This window comes from Mugil cephalus, chromosome 6, assembly GCF_022458985.1.
Source record: "Mugil cephalus isolate CIBA_MC_2020 chromosome 6, CIBA_Mcephalus_1.1, whole genome shotgun sequence".
Taxonomy (NCBI): domain Eukaryota; kingdom Metazoa; phylum Chordata; class Actinopteri; order Mugiliformes; family Mugilidae; genus Mugil; species Mugil cephalus.
This window is the reverse complement of record NC_061775.1, coordinates 26,207,150-26,225,743: the sequence shown is the minus strand read 5'-3', so window position 1 is coordinate 26,225,743 and position 18,594 is coordinate 26,207,150. Positions and strand designations below refer to the sequence as shown.

The 18,594-nt window shown below is 43.1% G+C and overlaps 1 protein-coding gene across 1 annotated transcript in view; it reads right to left on the bottom strand.

Moving 5' to 3' along the window:
• exoc2 (exocyst complex component 2) overlaps positions 1–18,594 on the bottom strand; it is a 47,827-nt gene that overhangs the window by 21,061 nt on the left and 8,172 nt on the right. The window contains exons 2-10 of the mRNA XM_047587545.1: positions 15,641–15,802; positions 13,673–13,849; positions 12,510–12,636; positions 10,565–10,678; positions 9,242–9,366; positions 4,113–4,193; positions 3,149–3,294; positions 2,212–2,293; positions 2,014–2,116 (exon numbers count right to left, since the gene is read on the bottom strand). Of these exons, the coding sequence (XP_047443501.1) occupies positions 2,014–2,116; positions 2,212–2,293; positions 3,149–3,294; positions 4,113–4,193; positions 9,242–9,366; positions 10,565–10,678; positions 12,510–12,636; positions 13,673–13,849; positions 15,641–15,758 (1,073 nt within the window). The 5' untranslated portion in view covers positions 15,759–15,802. The remainder of the gene's footprint in view (positions 1–2,013; positions 2,117–2,211; positions 2,294–3,148; positions 3,295–4,112; positions 4,194–9,241; positions 9,367–10,564; positions 10,679–12,509; positions 12,637–13,672; positions 13,850–15,640; positions 15,803–18,594) is intronic.

The following is an 18,594-nucleotide window of genomic DNA, read 5'->3' as shown; positions in this document are numbered from 1 at the left end:
AGAAATTAAAAAACAAAAATAATACAGTATGCAGTACCTCGCGGAGCCCCTAGGGGTCGCAGACCCCCCTGTTGAAGACCTATGCTGCACCTTATAAAAACATCGTCTTTATACTTTACTTTGAACTGTTTTAAATTTGGACATTGTTTTAATTCTTCACACATACCGTTGCATATTTTCACTCCACTGAATAAAATACATTCTTATTTGTGCGTATTCTGGTATCTTTAACGATAACCCCCATCTCAACCCTTAAAGAAGCTTTCTACGTTTTTCTTTGAGAGCGTTTGGGTGAGATTCAGTCAGGTGACAAATTACAAACACGAAGAATTTTTAGGATTGAGATTAAAAAAAAAAAAAAAAAAAAGGCTTTCACAATTATTTCCTTTTAAGTTTTTCCCGCAGTTTCCCTCCCCGACTCCATAATGTGCAGAGGCTCAGTGACTCAAACACAAATCACAAAGAGCTTTCCACCATTAGACACACAACAATACATAATCGGAGAGTAATAACTCTCAGATGGTTGTGGTCAAACTGAGGCGCAACCTTCTCAGCCATTTGGTGTAAATTAAAAAAAAGAAGAAGAAGAAGAAGAAGAAGAAGAAGAAGAAGAAGAAGAAGAAGGAGACCAGATACCAGTTCATACTGTGCAGCAGCCAGACCTTTATAATCTGGTGATTGTGACACATGCATCACACCAAACCAAACAGAAGCCGACCACAAACATCATATCAAACATACAATATGTTGGAAGTAGTTTAGAAACAGGCGTAACGTCCTAATATTGTGTAGGTTTCCCTCGAGCCTCCAAAACAGTCGTGACTCATCAGTAAATTTGGAGGCCAGGTCAACGCCTTGTGTTGTTCTTCATGTTTTTTTGTTCCTAAAGAGTTTTTGTGTCGGTGTCAGGCTGCATCCTGCTGCCACATGTGGATGCTACATGTTGATATGATGATATTTACAACTCCTGTCAGTGGTCATAATGTTGTGGCTGATCTGTGTGTGATCTCTTATAAGAGAAAACAGTGGTTTGTAACTAGTTAAAGAATGTATAATCTTTATATGTTTTTAAAGTATTTAAAAAAAGGCTGAACTTCTACAAGATAATATTTATGTTATAAAAATATAATAGAAGTGTAAATTAAGACGGCCACACGTGTTCTCAATGTCCTCCGTGCAAATGGATGCGTGCGTCGGACCGTAATCCATCTCCCAGGTGTTTATTTCCTGGACATCCCTCTGTGAACTTTGGAACTTGACGTGATTCACTCCCTGAGCTGCGGCCTTGGCCTCCCTCTGATGCCGTCCCGCGCTCGTTTCGCCGCTCGTTTGTATCCCATTAGGTGGCATTTTTCAAACGCTCAAGCATGACTGACACCAATAAAATTAGCACATGCAGACATGCACACAGGTCCCACCATCCAAGAGTAAACAGGAGCTGAGTGGGCGTTCAGAGCTGCGCCTAATGCACCAGGATGAAAGATGTTGCCGTGCGGTTGAGAGTTGGTCTCTGTGATCCTGACAGGTTGGTCTTTACAATAATAAATTGGGGGAGACCACAAGTATGAACGGACAGATGGATGAAGGTGGGAGGGGAGGGGGGTGAGGGGGGGGGGCAGTTAGGGCAACGAGACAAATAGAAGCAGAAACAGGAGAAGCCGAAAACATAAAAAGACGATTGGATCAGTGAAAAGAGGAACGTGAGAGGCAAGAAGAAGAAAAAAAAAAAAAAAAGAGGTCGGAGTTCTGGTAAACGATGATACAAACAGACATCAAAGAGACCAAAGGGAGTGTAATGACGGAATCAAAGAGATTTGACTAGACTTTATATAGGATGTTTACAGTCTGGACGAAAAAGGCCAAGACGGCATGACGCACAAAGACGAAAAAATTAGAAACGTGGACAAACTGCTGTAATGTTAAGAATGAAATCTGACATATAAAGAGGACAAGTTGACAACAGGAGGGTGATATGAAGCGGTAAATGGCAACTTAGGAAAATGTAAAAGAGACCTGATGTATCTTTTCTGGTCGTGAAGCGTCGACGGCGTCTGCAGCAGTTTCTCCAACAGGAGACTCCTCAGAGCTCCGATCCTCGTCTCAACCTCAGCATACACTAAAATAATAAAGAAATAAATAAATAAATATGATCAAAATCTTTATCAGTTTTTTTTTTTTTTTTCTTGGATCAGTAAAACTTAACATCCTTACCTTTTTTGAAAACAGGGACCTCAGTATTTCCAAAGAGAGATTTAGCTTTCTCGTAGTCGTTGATCACCACGTCATAATCTCCCTGAAAGGAAGGAAAGCAACAACTCAGGTAACTTTTTTTAACTCATCAATCATGACACACATTGTGTATTCAAGCCTCTCTAGCTCCACCCTCAGGTTGACAGTCATCCATGCGGTGCCTTTAAAACAAATATACTCCGCAAAGTGGGGACAGACGGAGCAGAAGGAACACAAATGAAAAAGAGCTGAAACGTGGACGAGGCGCTGGATCCCACAGGCCTGTGGGCAGACGAAGGGGACGACTAGAAACTCTGTTTTTAATAACTAAAAACAGAAAAGTGACCAGAGCAGACAGAATAATTAAAAAGACTAAAACCTACAGACTCAACTAGATTTAATTTAAACGCGTAAATGTGCATAAAAAAAATTTGGGAACCTGTAAAAAAAAAAAAACCTGACTAAAAAAATCCTTAATGACAAGAGCCAAGAAGGACCAACAATAGACTTATTTATTTATTTATTTGCTGTAACATGTGGGTTAAATTCATATATTTACGTTCTGCATGTCTTGTAGTTTTGGTTGTTGTTAGAGGAGGAACAGTTCAGATTCAATAAAGCGATACGAGGCTCCACGTCTCACGGTGGCCGTTTTTATGCTTGATTTTAAAAAATAAAGAAGGACCATGAAGCCAGTTAAATCCACACACCAGATAATTAGGATCAGGATTTAACCAGCAGTGTCATAAATAAAAGCACCGTTCAGAAGTGATGGTGTGAGTAGAGCTTAGCTTAGAACAGGATCTCAGGCCTGGTGTGCAAGTGTAACGGCTGCTATTTTTCTATTTTTATTTTTGTTATTTGTACATGTGCTGGTGTAAATCACGATTTTTGCACAACCGTTTTTCGTGCAAAGTACCTTCTGGATGTTGCGTTCGATATTGAATGGCAGGTTGAAGAGAAACTTGAACCGCTGCAGGACGTTGAGTGCGTTGCGTGTGGAGTCGGCCTTGTCTTTCCGCCCCAAGACCTCCTGGAAGAGAGTATCTGCGGTATCGCTCGCTTCTACGGAGTGAGAAAGAGTGAGTGAGAGAGGCGGGCAGAAAATGAGAAACTGGGATACTATATAAATAAATGCCGATTCCACATTTCCCTCTTATTGCCCGGCCTCTGGCTTTCTTCCTGCTCTGGATGTTATTTGACACAGGGAGAGGAGCAGGGCTAGAGACTGAGCTGCTAAGGAGAAAGTGAGTGCTATCTCTTAGTGAGGCTGCCTCTGTGGAACCTCTCTGTAGGACTAGCCGGCTTCGTGGGTGGCCCGGGATGTGCTGTGAAACAGAAAAAAAACTCGAGTTCCTCTAATCATAACAAAAACCCCACCCCCAAAACAAAATCCCCGAAGGAAAAACAGCGCGAGAAACGGACAGAGGAATATTTCACATTTTTTTTACCCACCGACCCGAGTCGTCGTTAAAGCTGGCATTTCGCAAGGAACCTTTAGCGATTGGCTAACCGGGCGCCGCGTGTTTGGCTGCGTGGGTTTTTTTCGGTGGTGAACGGTGGCCCGGGTTTTTCGGAGGATGAAAGCTATGTCTGACTGGGAGGTTTATTTACTCTAGACTCTGGGAGAAGGGCCGGCTTATTGACCCTCCATTAGAACAGTCCCATTATCATGTATGACATGAAAGTCAAGCACACAGGTTCCGCGGAGGCAACTCCTCACTAACGAGAGCACGGCCTGCAAAGGTGAACATAGAAAATGCGACTCTTTATCATATTCACTTCGAGCTCTTCTATAATTTTTTTTGTGTGTTTGTGAGTTTTTAGGCTTAATTTAATAAATGTTTAATTAAGAGCTGAAGCCGAACTGACAAAGTTCTTACTGTTGAGGATGTTTTCCAGGCGCTGGGTCATTGATCCCCCCACCTTCTCTGTGCCATCAGATTCCAGCTTGTGGTGGATAGCTTTAATAATAAAGAAATAAAAAAATAAAAAAATCAGGATTAATTCACATTATAAAAAGGACAAAAACACAATTTAATCCAAATCACAGATGGATGACGCTAAGAAATCAGAAAATATTATAGATATACAAAGTTTCCTAAACTGGAGAGTAACACATTTCCAAATACGGGAACATTTTCAATTTCAGGAACTGAAGGTAAAACAATAAACAGGCCCTTCCCTAATGGTAGATGGGAGATAACCTCGCTGGTTCTCCACCCACAGATGCTGCTATTGAGCCCGGCCCGTTTCCCACGCAAACCAGCGCACGACCTTAGCCCAGTGGCGACTGCACCGGATCAATTCAACCTGACCGAAGCCATTAACAGCACAGTTTGGTGGTCCTGGGACATTTGACGCCCTCTGACCTGGAGGTAATGTGAATCTAAAATGTTTCAATTGTCTGAAAAATAACATTCGGGGAGAGCAGAGCCGGAGGTCTAGATGCCAAAAATGATTATTGCACAGAGAAAAGGGGGGCGGGGGGGGCTCTCTGGTGGCTTGTATCCATCACTTAGCGTGAAGAGCTTTACGCGGGAGAGGGGATTTGAAAAGAGGGAATGAGAGGAGAAAACAGACAGGAGAAAAAAAAAAAAAAAAAAAAGCGAGTGGTGGAGCTACCCCAGTGAATAAATAAATGGTGTGCAGTAGTGGGCAGCTGGGTGCTGAGAGCTGCAGTGTGGGTTTATTGACAGAGTGGAAGAGAGGTGGAGAGGGTTTAGGAGACCTTCTCATGCGTGCTTGTGAAGCGGCTCAAATATGCAACGAGCAGAAATCTAAAGAATGAAGTGAACGCAGGAAAAAGGTAACAAAAAAAAAAAAAAGATGATAAAATAAAAAAATGATAGTGATCCTCTCAATTTCCTCTCCGTCTTCCTTCTTCTCCCACAGTTGTTCTACCGCACAACAACACCGGCTGTAAGCGGAGCTCGACAGCAGAGGGAGCGGGAGGCAAAGTGAAGGGGGGGGGGGGGAGAAAGTTCTGTAAATAAATATGTGGGTCCGTTCTGACAGACAGAAGCCTCAAGGCAGGGGCTGAGGTATTCCTAAAACACACTGTTCAAACATACCACCGCTTAATCAGCGCGGACGTCACCGGGGCGTCACTCTCGACCAGAAGAAAGTGCGGCCAGATGCAGGTTGGGACACAAGCACGCAGACGTTAGGACTGACGAGACTGAACACAATGGAAGACGCACACACTGCGGGTCTGCTTCATGTCTCCAAAACCACCCCCCCCGTCCTCCTCCTGCCCCGCTGCCAGCTGTGTGTCCTCCGAGACTGTCACACACCGAAAGGGCCCGGTGACGTCACGGTTAACCTAAACATCAGGTCAGGGTCCGGATAACACACGTAGCCAAGACCTGAGGAAGAGCTGCGGCTCCCCGCTTCACTTCCTGGAACCGTTGAGGGACAAAAAAAAAAAAAAAAAAAAGAATAAGAATAAAAATACAGTGTCCCTGGTTTCTAAAGCGGGAGATGTTTTGACTCCTGCTTGGGGCTGGGGACTCGGGGAATAGGCCCTGGGAATCTTGCATTTTTTGGAACACGGTAGCCGTTCCGTTTCCTGCACCACTGGGAGACTTCCTCTTCGCACAACAATGAAAAAGCTAAAAAATTTCAACATTTCAGCAGCGACGGCCCCCCGAGCTTGTGACGGACTGTCAGTCGGTCAATCAGCCACAGCGTCGCCGCCTTCGGGAGCGCGGCTCAGTTTGTCACTGAGGCTCCGCGACCAAACAGCCACCGCAGCCAAAACCTTCCATCTCTTTCACCAGTCTGTGTCGGTTCACATGGACGGTTTACAGAACCATTTTCCTAACCATAAAAATGATCCTTTTTAAGTCATGAGCAGCGTGTTGCGTAACCCAGAAACCTGCAAGTATCAAACTAAACATTCTGCACCACTTGACCTTAAATGTACCATAAAACAGAGCCAATATAAGCCATGAAAAGTCAGAAATTCACATTTAAAATGTCCAAAAACTTAAGCGTTTAAGCTAAATATGATACTGTGACTTCCTTAAACTGACGTTTTTTTATGTGCTGTTTGATCCAAATTTCAGTTTGACCCCTTTCCACTTCTCAATAACCACAGAGGAAAGTAAAGGGAATCTTGAACGTACCAGGTATTAGTTGTATTTTGTCCACAGAATTCACAAATACTGCAGTTTAGAAAGTAAATGTTTAACTTGTCCTTGTTTCTTTTTGTCTTTTCACTTAAATCTGAACAGTTAAATCTTTTTCTTCTTCCATTTTTAACTAAAAAGTCAGTATTTAACCTTCATGCTTCCTTTTAACAGATTAATATTTTATTCTCATTTCCTTTTCTGCACAAATCTCTTCAAAACACTATAACACTTTACAAAACTAACAAAAACTCCATCATTTTGAGGAACTTTAAGTGCTGTGATGCCCTTTTAATGAATTCATGCACCACAATTAAAAGATGCTTCCTCCAGCTCTTCCTGCATCTGATCAAGTGGTTTTCAGATTCAAGAGTATGTTAAGATTTCTTTAGGAGGGTGGTTAACTACACTGCAGAGCAATTACGGAGCAATTAGCGGCGACATGGGGAGAGGCAGAAACAATAACAGATATTCCAGTCAGGTTCCTGCTGTTAACTCTGAACATTCTCTATCCGACTGGTTTCTTTCTCCAGGATTTGGCCTCTCATCCCTGTTTCCACCTTCCACCAGCGGCAGTACACTTGTATTAAAAAATAACTCCAGACCTCTATTAAAGTCATCAATAAAAAGAAAAAAAAATCTCACACGCAAGCAGAATTGAAAATAAACACGAGAAGGAGACGAGAATGTTGTGCTGGTGACTGAGAGAGCTGGAAACAACTTCTAACACGGCACATAAGCACCCCGTTAATTTTCTCGCTTTCTAAATTCTTACAGCTGCTTCTCAGGTGAGGTTCATTTGGACCGACTCGGAACAACAGAGACCTGCCAAACACTGCGGAGAGACAAAGAAAGGATTCACAGTTGCTCGGACAGCTGTGCTAACTAGGCCTGGCAGCGGAGTACTGCAGAGCTGTCTCAAGTTGGCCGCCTCGCTTGCAGCGTGCCGGCTGGTATGTCGGTTTGGCTGGCCACACCTAGTGTACAAAATATCTCCACTTGAGCTATCCATTCTGGGCCGCAAATTCATTTTTTTATGATTGAGAGCCAACTCTTGGCCCAGAAAGGATGCCGTAGGGCTGTAATGAGTCATAGTGAGAGGACAGGAGGCAGGAAGTTCAGAAATTAACTTTTAAGTCATGCTGCTCGACCAAATATGAGACTTTTGGAAGCGGGGTTGTGCAAGTCTGAGGAACAGACGTGTGAATTCATAACTGTTGTACTTTTCCCGAGCTACCATGAGAGCACCTACTTTCGAGATACCTTACTACACCCGAGGTTATGTTTAGTTACCATGGAAAAAAAACAAACCAAACGTAGACGGAAATTTATAGTAGGAACCGCGTGTAAAACGTCCCGATGAAACAGGCTACAAGTGCTAACAGATAAAGACCTCATCAGATTTATCCTTTCAAAACGAATCCGTTGATTTCTTTGTCCTTTGAGAGATACTGTGGATAAAAATGGTACAAATATTATCATTTCTAGCCACATGATAAAGCAAGAACAACCTTTACTCTCCATTTGGAGGTGAATACGTGGCCCATTAGCAGCTAAATGTTCCACGATGTCCAGTAGCTAAGCTGCTAACAGTCTGTATGAAGTTTAGTGATGGGCATGGGTTCTGCTGATGTAACAACTGAAGGCATCAAATATTTCACGTATGCAACATCTTTGGCTTCAACTAACTCAGTATAAACCGATCAGGCTTAACATTATGACCACTGACAGCAAAAGTAAATAACATCGACCACAATTCAATGTTCTGCTGGGGAACGTTTGGACCTGGTTCATTCATTCATGTGGATTTTACTTAGACATGTAGCACCCACCTAGACTTGACCAGACCAATTTGCCTTTAATTTATAAAGGCAACTTTCTTTTGGTGATATTATGCAAAAATGAATACATCTACATCCCTGATTGAACAAGCAGAACAAGAGTAATAGCAGGACCAAAAAAAATCTTATATCCAAGCTGAGGTAAATCTTTGTAGCCTCTCGGGATTGTAAAAGCATCACATGCTGCATGTCCCCGTGGGTCACTAGAGTCTATCCATGGTGCGCTGCTGCTTCCTCCATCCCCGGGGACTGTACATTTCCCATTGGTTCAGCGGGCACACAGTAGGTACGCTCAGTCCGAACGTGAGAATGACTGCGCATTGTTCCCATTGGTCATATTGGGCCTGTTATCAGCAGTTATCAGTCCTAATACTCTGGCTTGCATTGTGTTTTGCCTGCTCCGTTTATTTAGATTCAGCCGCTAACAATGAAAACACTGCCTCTCTTCCAACCGGGGCACACAAACACACGGAAAGCAATAATAATAATGATGGAGGCAAAAAAAAGTGCACGTATAAATAGTAAGGGGAAGTAACTGAGCGGCTACGGCGGGAGCAGAGAGTAAACAGACAAAAGTATGAATGATGTAGTGAACAATTGATTTGAGGTACCTGGCAGAGCGACAGCAGTCACTCTCTGCTACCTTGAGATGTGTTTGGTAGCTGAAGGTCACGGAGTGTGTGTGAATATGAGCGTTAGAGTCAAGTGAGCCTGCGTGTGACAGGTGAGAGCTGATCTAATTTTGATGACGGTGAATTCTCCATGTTGTGGTTGGCTGCCGCAGCCTGTGGCCCAAAGTGGATGGTTTTCACACAGCGTCCAAATGAGCCTCTTTAATCAACCGCTGCTAAACCACACGGCGGAGGGGGAAAAAAAAAAAAAAAAAAAAAAAAAATCTCACACTTGCACACTGTCCAAAAATCAAGAGCCATTTTCTGAGGCGGAGACGAAGAGCGGTTGTTTGAAAATTTGATGTATTAATCGTTAGATCATTTGGTGCCGTTCCACAGCACGCAGAAATGTGTTAATGCCTCTCACCTGACAGAGCATCCTGAGCCTCGAAGAACGTACTGAGGCCTCCTTTCACATAGGCCAGACTGCCCTCATTCTTCTTCGTGGCCTGCTTCTTTAGATTACTGGCGGCGATCTTCAGCTGCTCAAAACTGTGAAAAGAAAATGACACATTAAAAGCTGCAATTAATGATCACGTTCTCTCCTTCTTTTTTTTTTTTTTTTAAATAAACTCACCAATAATAAAGGCCTTCGAATAATTCGTGCAAAGACACGTGGATGTATTTTTTAGTTTTGTGTTTTGTGGGCTCTGTGAGTACGTGTGTCTGTGTGTCAGTCTCCTGAGTGAGGTTTCCTCCTCAGGAAGAAACAGTCGCCCAGTCAGGTCCAAACAGAGGCCCCTGGTCGTGCTGGATCCTGGGGTCTGGGTTATTGGAAGGCTAAGCAGGGGGTGGGAGGGGAGGAAGCCAGGAGAGTCCAAAATAACTCTCCTCTGCCCTGACATGACGGCGGTTTGGGTCAGCGGGCTGTCTTGTCTACGTACCTCCCTGTTCTGTGATGAACCGACTGCCCATGTGGACGTTTGGCAAACAAAATAATAACTAAAAATAAATGCCATAAAACCGAGCATAACACGTTTTCCACCCCCCTCCTCTTCTTCCGTCTTCCTGACACATTTTCTTTTTTGGATTTAGTAAATGCCACCACCCCTGTTTTAACTGGCTGTGACTAACAACCACTTTAATTAATGTTTCAATTATACTCCCGGTTTAACGTCAAAGTCGGTTAATTTATAAAGCACATTTAAAAACAACACATGTTGACCCAAGTGATGTACGGAGCAGTCAAAGATGTCAAAAATATATAAAACCACTTAATTATGCACTTTGCTGACTAATCGTGAAAGGTCAGAGTCGGACCAACAGTCCAAATACTATGGTGAAGATGTGAAGATTAAAAAGAAACTGAAATTACTCACAGTTCAGAAGCTGGAAGCAGCTTTTTTTATTTCATTTACTGATTAATTGCCATCTGCTTTAACGCTCAGTGGCCTTCGCAAACCAAGGATTTACCTGCCAAATATCGCATTTGCTACAGAGGTATGTTACGGAAAGGCAGCAGACACTTCTCAGGAAACCAGCAGCCATTTTTAGCATTAATGCTAGTCGGAGTGCCAGTGAGAATAAATTCCCCGTCTCAGTTTAGCCTATTAGCATCTCACAAAATATATGGTAAAAGCAGACGTGTTCCAGTAAGAGGACGGTGTATTCAACTGTTATTTTAGCTTCTTCCCTTGCTGCACGATCTTATTAAGAGGCGTGAGAGATTCGGTCACAAAGAACGACCTACCTGGAGCCAGCGTGGTTTTCTATTAGGTACCAGGTGGCTGAGAAGTTCTCGCTGGTGAAGTCTCCACTCATTCCTGGGAACGTCAGCTCCACGTCTTTCTGTGGGATTTTGCCCCTGAAAGGAGGTAGATGGAAAAAAAAAGACGAGGAACTATTATAAAAATGTGCAGTGTGCAGATATACGTAAACAATAGAAAAACTCCATGGTGATCTTAAAACAACAAAACAACTGCACTGATGGTAAACTGTGAGTCCACAGGGAAATGGAGAAAGAAATGCGCCATGTTTTCCAGCAGGGGGCAGTGTGCAGCCAGGAAGTGCAGAGGCTGGGAGAGCCTGGCGTGGGAAGTGCAGTGTGTGACGCCTGGGTGCCCCTGGAGGACCCAGTACTCATTAGGGAAGCTTGATCTCTACTAATGACCTGTGGCCTACACAAACCAAACCCCAGCACCACCACCACCACCACCACCCACTCTGCAGTTACACACACACACATGTAGAAAAACCGACACACAAACAGTATTTAACTCTGCGAAACAGCAAATCCATGTATGAGAACACGCTTGGTGACGTGTGCGCAGGCAGAAAACCAGAGCAGGAGAAGTAAACTACATACATGAAGTTACTATTATTAAATATTGAATTCTGTTAGATGTGAAACTGCTTGTGGCAAATGCATGAATTGAAAGATGATTTATTAGTTTGTAGAAGTTTAATGCTTTTCCTCAGAGGGTTGCAGGGTGGATGGAGCTTAACTCAGCTGTCACTGGGTAGAAAAGTCGCCAGTCCATCATCCACATTCGCGTGCACACCTACAGCCAATTTACAATCACCTATTAACCCAAGGAGCATGTTTTAGAGGAAAACAACCCACTCAGTCACTGGGAAAACATGTAAACTCCACCCAAAAAACCCAAAACGTTCTTACTGCGAGACGACACTGCACAACCACTGCACAACCGCGCTCGTGTGTTTAATGATTAGTAGAGTCATTTTTCAGTAGTTTTGTGTTAGAATAAAGGTAAATAAGAAGAGATGAGTGTGCGCTCTGGCTACTACAGACCAACTTTTGTAATGGACGCAGTCGGCAGACAGCTTTATTACACAGCCAGCATCAGGTGTTTCGCTGTATCATTTGTCACAAACACCTCATATTTAGTGGGTGTTCCTAATTAGTAATCAATCTGTCTGAACTTGTTAAACACTAATCAATACGCCAAGTAGAACATTATAAACAGCTGGTGCAAACAGCCACAGCTGAGAAACCTTTCCAGAGGCATCACTACACAAAAATGTACACAACAGACAACAGCTTTTTTTTGACCAATAAAACAGCGGATCAGCTCCGACCGGTGGCGCACAGACGGCGCGTTTCGAACGCGGCCGGAGAGAATGAATCGCGTACGCGCGGATGGATGTTTAACGCATCCCCGAGAGCGAGTGAATGGTGCGGCCTGTTTACGGCCGGGGTCTCGTCTCTGGCCACGAGCGGTCACTTGCCCCCGGCCCCTCTAAACCAAACAAACACCGGGCCAGAAACGCCAGAACCTGACAACACAAACTATACATTACAACCTCGGCGCTCCCAGCCGGGGCACGTGGGAGGCAGCACCACGCCGCCTGGTCCGAGGCCTGTGTGTGTGTGTGTGTGTGTGTGTGTGTGTGGGTCGGCTGCTTCAGTTCTTTTCCAAACCTCCTTCTATCGCCGTCCACTGCTTTATACACAATTATTGTGTTTCCACTCCCTGTGTGGAGCGGTTAGAGGCTGTTCAGCCATTGCTGTGTTGGCATAATATTTCAAACGCCGGCATATGGGGAGAGTTTGTTTCTGTTTAGGGTTGTAAACCATGACTCAATGACTAGAGAACTTGTGTTTATGGTGGTGTGATTGTGCTGAGCGATTTTTCGTGTGTGTGCGTCCGCTGTGTCGTGTTCGGGGCCCGTACTTGTCTACGTCGATGCCCAGCGGGTTGCTGGGACGGAGGGAGAGGGGGGATATTCCTTTGTTGCGGTCGGTCCTCAAGTCGTAGTAGTTCATCTCGTCCACCCACACCGCAGACTGGTCCAGGATACCTGTGGGACGAGACGGGGCAGGACGGGACGGGACAGACGAGACACTGTCACCGAGCGCCGTAACACACTCCAGATGTGCCCGCACACACAGATACAGCCTTTCAAACGGACTCTGGACACGAAAAAACACATTTATACAGCGACGCACCAAACTTTACTTTTAATTTCACTGAATGTTTTAACCGTGTTAAAATGCTATTTCATTATACTATTTGAAATTCTCCTATGTCGAGTAGCTCAACACAGCAGCAGCGTCAAAAACACACAACGCAAAATAATAACAGAAGTAAATAAAAGACAAGTAATCCGAATAACGTACGTGACCTACAGAAACGTGTTGCAAGGCAGAACCAGATTTTTGAGGAGGACATTAAAAACAAGTTTTAGTATATTAGTAAAAGGCCAACTGTAATATTGTAAACATGCATCAGAATGTTTCAAGTAAAATAAACACCGCTGGCTCATTTTAGCAGCATCGCTGATGTGTGGCCGGCTGCAGCGGATCACACGTGTGTGCGTGCGTTTCATCAGTTTTCAGTCAGAATGTTTAAAGTGAAATAAACATTGTTAGCTCATTTTAGCAACATCATTGATGTGCGGCTGAAATCAGCAAATCACACTTGCCCAGGTGGTTTTATTCTCAGTTGTTTTTTTTTGCTTTTTTTTTTGTCGACCTTCCAGCTCATGTGTCATCAAATTGATACACTTGTTTTTTTTCTGGAGTTGCTTATGTTTTGTCTAGTTAAATGCATTTTTTTCCCAAATAAATCTCATTGAGGTTTCTCTTGTTTTTATCCTGGTATGGGATTTTTTTTTTTTTTTTTTCTCACATGACGTATTCCTCTGGGACAAATGTGTAATCTCAGTATAAATGACCTAAATTTGCATTTTTTTAGACAAAATTATTAAAAGAAAGTCATTCAGTGCAGTAATGTGATTAATAATTATAAGCAGCCCTAATTTGTTTATGCGCTCTTGCTGCTCGGCACATAGAAAAAAACGCGATCGTGTTGATTTGAAGTCCTCTGAGCCTTACCAATCCTGTCCGGCCGGAGCAGTTTGAACGAGACCGTGGAGGTGCCGAAACCTCCAGACTTGGTGGTGACGATGATCTCCCCCTTGTCATCTTTGGCAGGGCCCACGCGGCACACTATTTTGCTGGCCGACATCCACTCGGCTGTCAGCAGGCAGTTATGGCCGCAGATCGACAGACCTGGGACGGGAAAAGGGAGAGGGATGAGGTGAAAAGGGTGAACGATACAGACAGACGCACGGCGACAGAGCAAACAAGCAAAACTGCAGCACGCACACACAGATGATCTACAACTAGACAACGCCGACGTCTATCAGCGAGTTTAGTCGAACTGTCACCGGGGGTCAGAGTTCAAGTCGGGGTCAGGGTGGGTGTGGGTGGCCCTTCATCCTCCTTCCTCTCACTCAGCTCCTTTATAAGCTAATGTGTGACACTTCAGTGCTAAGTGGCTCATTAACTGGCACAATGTGCACTCGGCCCCTACATCTGTCAGCCTCTTTTTAAATCCTCCCGAACACTATTTGGGCACGAGAAGACAGACGCGGGGGATTCATTTGACGTTTCCAGCTGAGGGGGTTCAGAAAGTTTTGCGTGTGTGTGTAATCAAACATTATAAGAGCTTGCAAGAGCTGATCAACAAATAGCCCATAAAAGCGTGAATAATATGCCCATTAGAGCCCCATTTCCTGCCTCTGTTCTCAGCTGGCCACTTTGTTTGAACACATAAGCACTAGCACACATTTGTGCACATCTAAATGTCTAATTCCAGGCCCCAGGGACATTCACGGTCAGAAATAGACCAGTATCACTGGCCAGAGCATGGCCCTGCCAAGTGTGTGAGTCCTCTGGACTGGCCCCCTCTTTCCAAACCCTCCACTAAAATTACAACAGTAGGGTACGGGAGGAATTGGCGACTGTGAAGGAAAATATCGGCGCAGAGAAAGTGTGACGCTGAAAACAAATAAGAACATGATGGAGGTCGTCCACCTGCGTGGTTTTTCAATTTTTTTATTTATTTTTTTTTTAAAAGAACGACATTAACTGTAACTCTATTTTCACATCAGAGCATTTTAAAAAATATCTTCAATTTCTAAAATGTACTATTACAAAAGTTTTACGTATTAAATAATGAATTAAATAAAAAAATATTATGTATTTGGACTTAATATTTTATTAACAACTGAATAAATAAAAAGATTTTATTTAATTATTAATATTTATTCTATTAATGATTTATTAATTTAATTTAATTATTTTTGATATTAAAAAAAATATATATATATATAATATAATATAATATAATATAATATATAAATTGTATTTCAAATTGTACAAATAAACAGTAAAATTAAGTTTAAAATTTTAAAGTTTAAACAAGTAATTTTTATAATTTTTATAATGTTACGTACATGTGTAATGTAGGATAAATTTAAATAATAATAATTTTTTATTATTATTATTATTGTTGTCGTTGTTACATGCACAATAAAGAAGAAAAATAAAGTGTCCTGTCCACTTATGTGTCATACAAACATAACAAAAAAAAGCGGTTGCTTTTGTCCGTTGATGGATATTTTCATAAAATCCTCCACAGAGTGATATAAGAAATGAAAATCCATCACCTGAGAATAATTATTCACAGCAACGCAAACGACTGTTAATCACATTCTCGCGCATGTGTTGACATCTGGCATATTCCTACCTGTGCTCTGATCTAAAAACAAATCCAAACAGCGCAGATTTATCTTGACAAATTCATTTACGCACCTACACAAACGCATATTTTAGCAGGAAAAAAAACGTGGAGGGGGAAGCACGTCGAAAACGAGACAAGGACAAATGTGGAAGTCGGTCCCAGTGAAAATCAATGTTGTGTAACAGAAATGTATGTTAAGAAATTAAACAAACGTAGAAACAATTTGACTAAGACGGAGCTGTGTGTGGTTGGCTGTGTGGTTATGAATGTATTACCAATGAGGTCAGCTGGGCCGGTGCCCAGGTTTTCTCCACGGATGGTGACTTTGGTCCAGGCTGCACCCTCTTTGGGCGAGATGCCCGTGACGAGCGGGGGCTGACGGGCACGAGACATGGTGGCCCGGGACGGACGTAAAAAAACACTGGTCCGATCAGCACCTGGACGTGAGGAGAAACAGAGAGGAACGCGGTCAGAAAAACAGAAACTGTGCAAAGTCAATTAATTAGCCGACTGACGGAGTATTACTCAAATGTTTGGAAAATCTGTTAATTAAAGTTAAAACAGAGAAGCAATATTCTGATATTCTTTTTTTTTTCATTCTTTTCCTATTTATTTTGATTTGATTTAGTTTATCCAGCACATAAACAATTTAAAAACCACAGTCAATCTTTTATTTAAAAGCAATAAAAAATATTTGTTAGCTAAATCTCTAGAAGGTTAAATTACCACTAAGAAAAATAACTTCTGTAGGAACGGACAAAGTCAAACACACTCAACGAACCATCTGAAAATCAGGTTATGATACTCTTTAGGACAGCGTGAGGGTCTAATATGATCTTGATAAATAATAAAATGCTGTAAATTGTTTTGTTTTTGAACGATAAGAAGCTTTTACTAAAGCCACATGCAGTCGGGATAAGAGAAAACTTAAAAACCGACTGCGAAAACTAAAACCTGAGCAGCGTTCGTCTGGCAGCTCGAGTTCATTTCCCACCCTGTAGGTCTCCAAACAATGTATGCATTGCAGCAGTTATCTCTCAGATAATAGGAAAAATAGAGAGGGGAGCCAAGAATGAAGGAGCAGACAGAGAGCAGGGAGGAAAGGAAGAATGTAAACCTCACAGCGCAGGATAAATAAACCTGGCCTCCGCAATCATTCCACATAAGCCCACACAATACTGTACAGATTATGGTACCAAAGAAGGAGCACCCATGCAAATCAGTTCACGTCGGGGCTGTGTAAAGGAAGAGAGGGAAAGATTCCAAATGAAAAAATGAAAGGATGTATTTCAGCAGCACAGATGTTTGCTAATAAATTACTGCCAGGTCTGAAAAAAAAAAAAAAAAAGGGCTGACCAATCCCGAGTCTCCGAAGCAGCTCGAGAAAAGCTTCCGCCCTTTTGCGCCGCAGCCAAAACACGTTCTGCACAAACAATGCAGAGGTTCACACGGACCGGACATTATGCGAGTTCACGGTGGTCACCCTTTGCACACTAATATGGCCACTAATTGGGTGTAGGTGTACAACTGAAACGCAATGAGACTTCCAAGAGCCAACGAGCGGCTCTAATATCAGAGGAAATAAAAAGTGACAGAGCTCAGCGCTGATTAGTCTACCGGTTAAAGACTCTTCCTGGAACACCCTGCAGCGGCAAGTGCCTCCATCGAGAGCCGTGGAGCCACGTTCAGAGCTGCAGCTTGTTCTGCTTTTAGTCTGAATCGACATATTGTTTTATTATCAAACAGACTAAGCCGCTAAGGAGATTGAACAGGCCGAGAAATATGGCAAAACGTTGCGTTTGAAAGGAGTTTTTGCTCGATAATTGACTCTTAGGTCGTCCTTTATCAGTCAAAAAAGAAATTAAGCCTTTAAAAGTTAAGTTAAAGTAACTCTTTAAGTTAATTTAACCACTTTCCACTTCTTTAAAAGGCAAATTTTGATTTTATTTGAAGAATTTTCAACTTTCCTTATTTTTTTGTCCGTTTAAAGACAAAAAAAAATCAATTTTACTGAATAATTTTAAGAAAAGAAAAAAAAAAGGCAAACTTAAACCTGATTTTCACCATTACACAATGAGGCCCTGCGCCCGCTCTTACCAGACATCTCAGGTTTTAATAAATAGTGTAGCTGTAACATAGTCATTTGGATTTTATTATGGGACAACAGTTTCACCCGGAAAAAAAAAAAAAATGACCTCAGCACGCAACTGAACAGTCCTCCAACCAAGCAAACCGTTTTATTGTGAACAAATCCAAGCCCACGGCCGCACAGATGACGCGCGCGACAACGTAGCTATTCCTCTTCAGTCCATCACCGCACAAAGCCCGCCCTCATAATCATCTATCAGCAGAGCGACTCTGTGTTCCACCCCAACTTTCCACTTAAAACGGACTAAACAGCTGGGAGCTAAATCATTTTTAGATGCACTAGTTTGGCTTGTTGCACATGAACATAAAAAAAAAAAAACACTAAAAAGGTAACAGGAGGCGGAGGAACAGCAGCAGCACATATATTGACCCAGAAACCTCCAAACTCCATCCAAAGAGCAGGAGCACTTTCTGGGAAAGTTTCCCCCCGCCGCCCTAACACCCGCTCTCCTCCCCGATCGCCCTGACATCTCAGTGTTAACGAGAAACCTCCAGCGGGATTTTACCTCACGTCGCTGTGCCGCTGCCCTTTGCTTGTCAGAGGAAATGGAGGGGGCTATGGGTTTGACATGAAGAAGATAAGAGGTTAACAGGCCTAAAAACAAGAGCTGGGTATATCCTTCATCAATCCCACATGTTTAGAGAGGGAGCGGCGAAGGGGGCAGAGGACGGGGCTCTTTATTTTGTATAATTCAGATTCTGCTTCCAGGAGTGTTTCTGTCCTATCCCTGGTAATCTTGGAAATGCACGTGCACAAACACACAGCTAGCTAGCCTGCCTGCCCACACACACACACACACACACACACATGTACGTACGAACACACACACACACACACACGCTGGGCAGAATGACAGCTCAGCTAGGTTGCGTGCGAGGGGCCCGAGCTGGTGTTGTGTGGTCTGTGTGTATCTGAGCTGTGGAAGGATCTGCAAAGAGGTCTGGGGCAGTGTGTGTGTGTGTGTGTTGTGTGTGTGTTGTGTGTATGTGCTGTGTGCGTGCATGTGTGTGCATGTGTGGTCTGGGTGTGTGGTCTCTGGCGCGGGCCTGGGGAGAGCCTGCTGACGGCTGGGATGAGAAA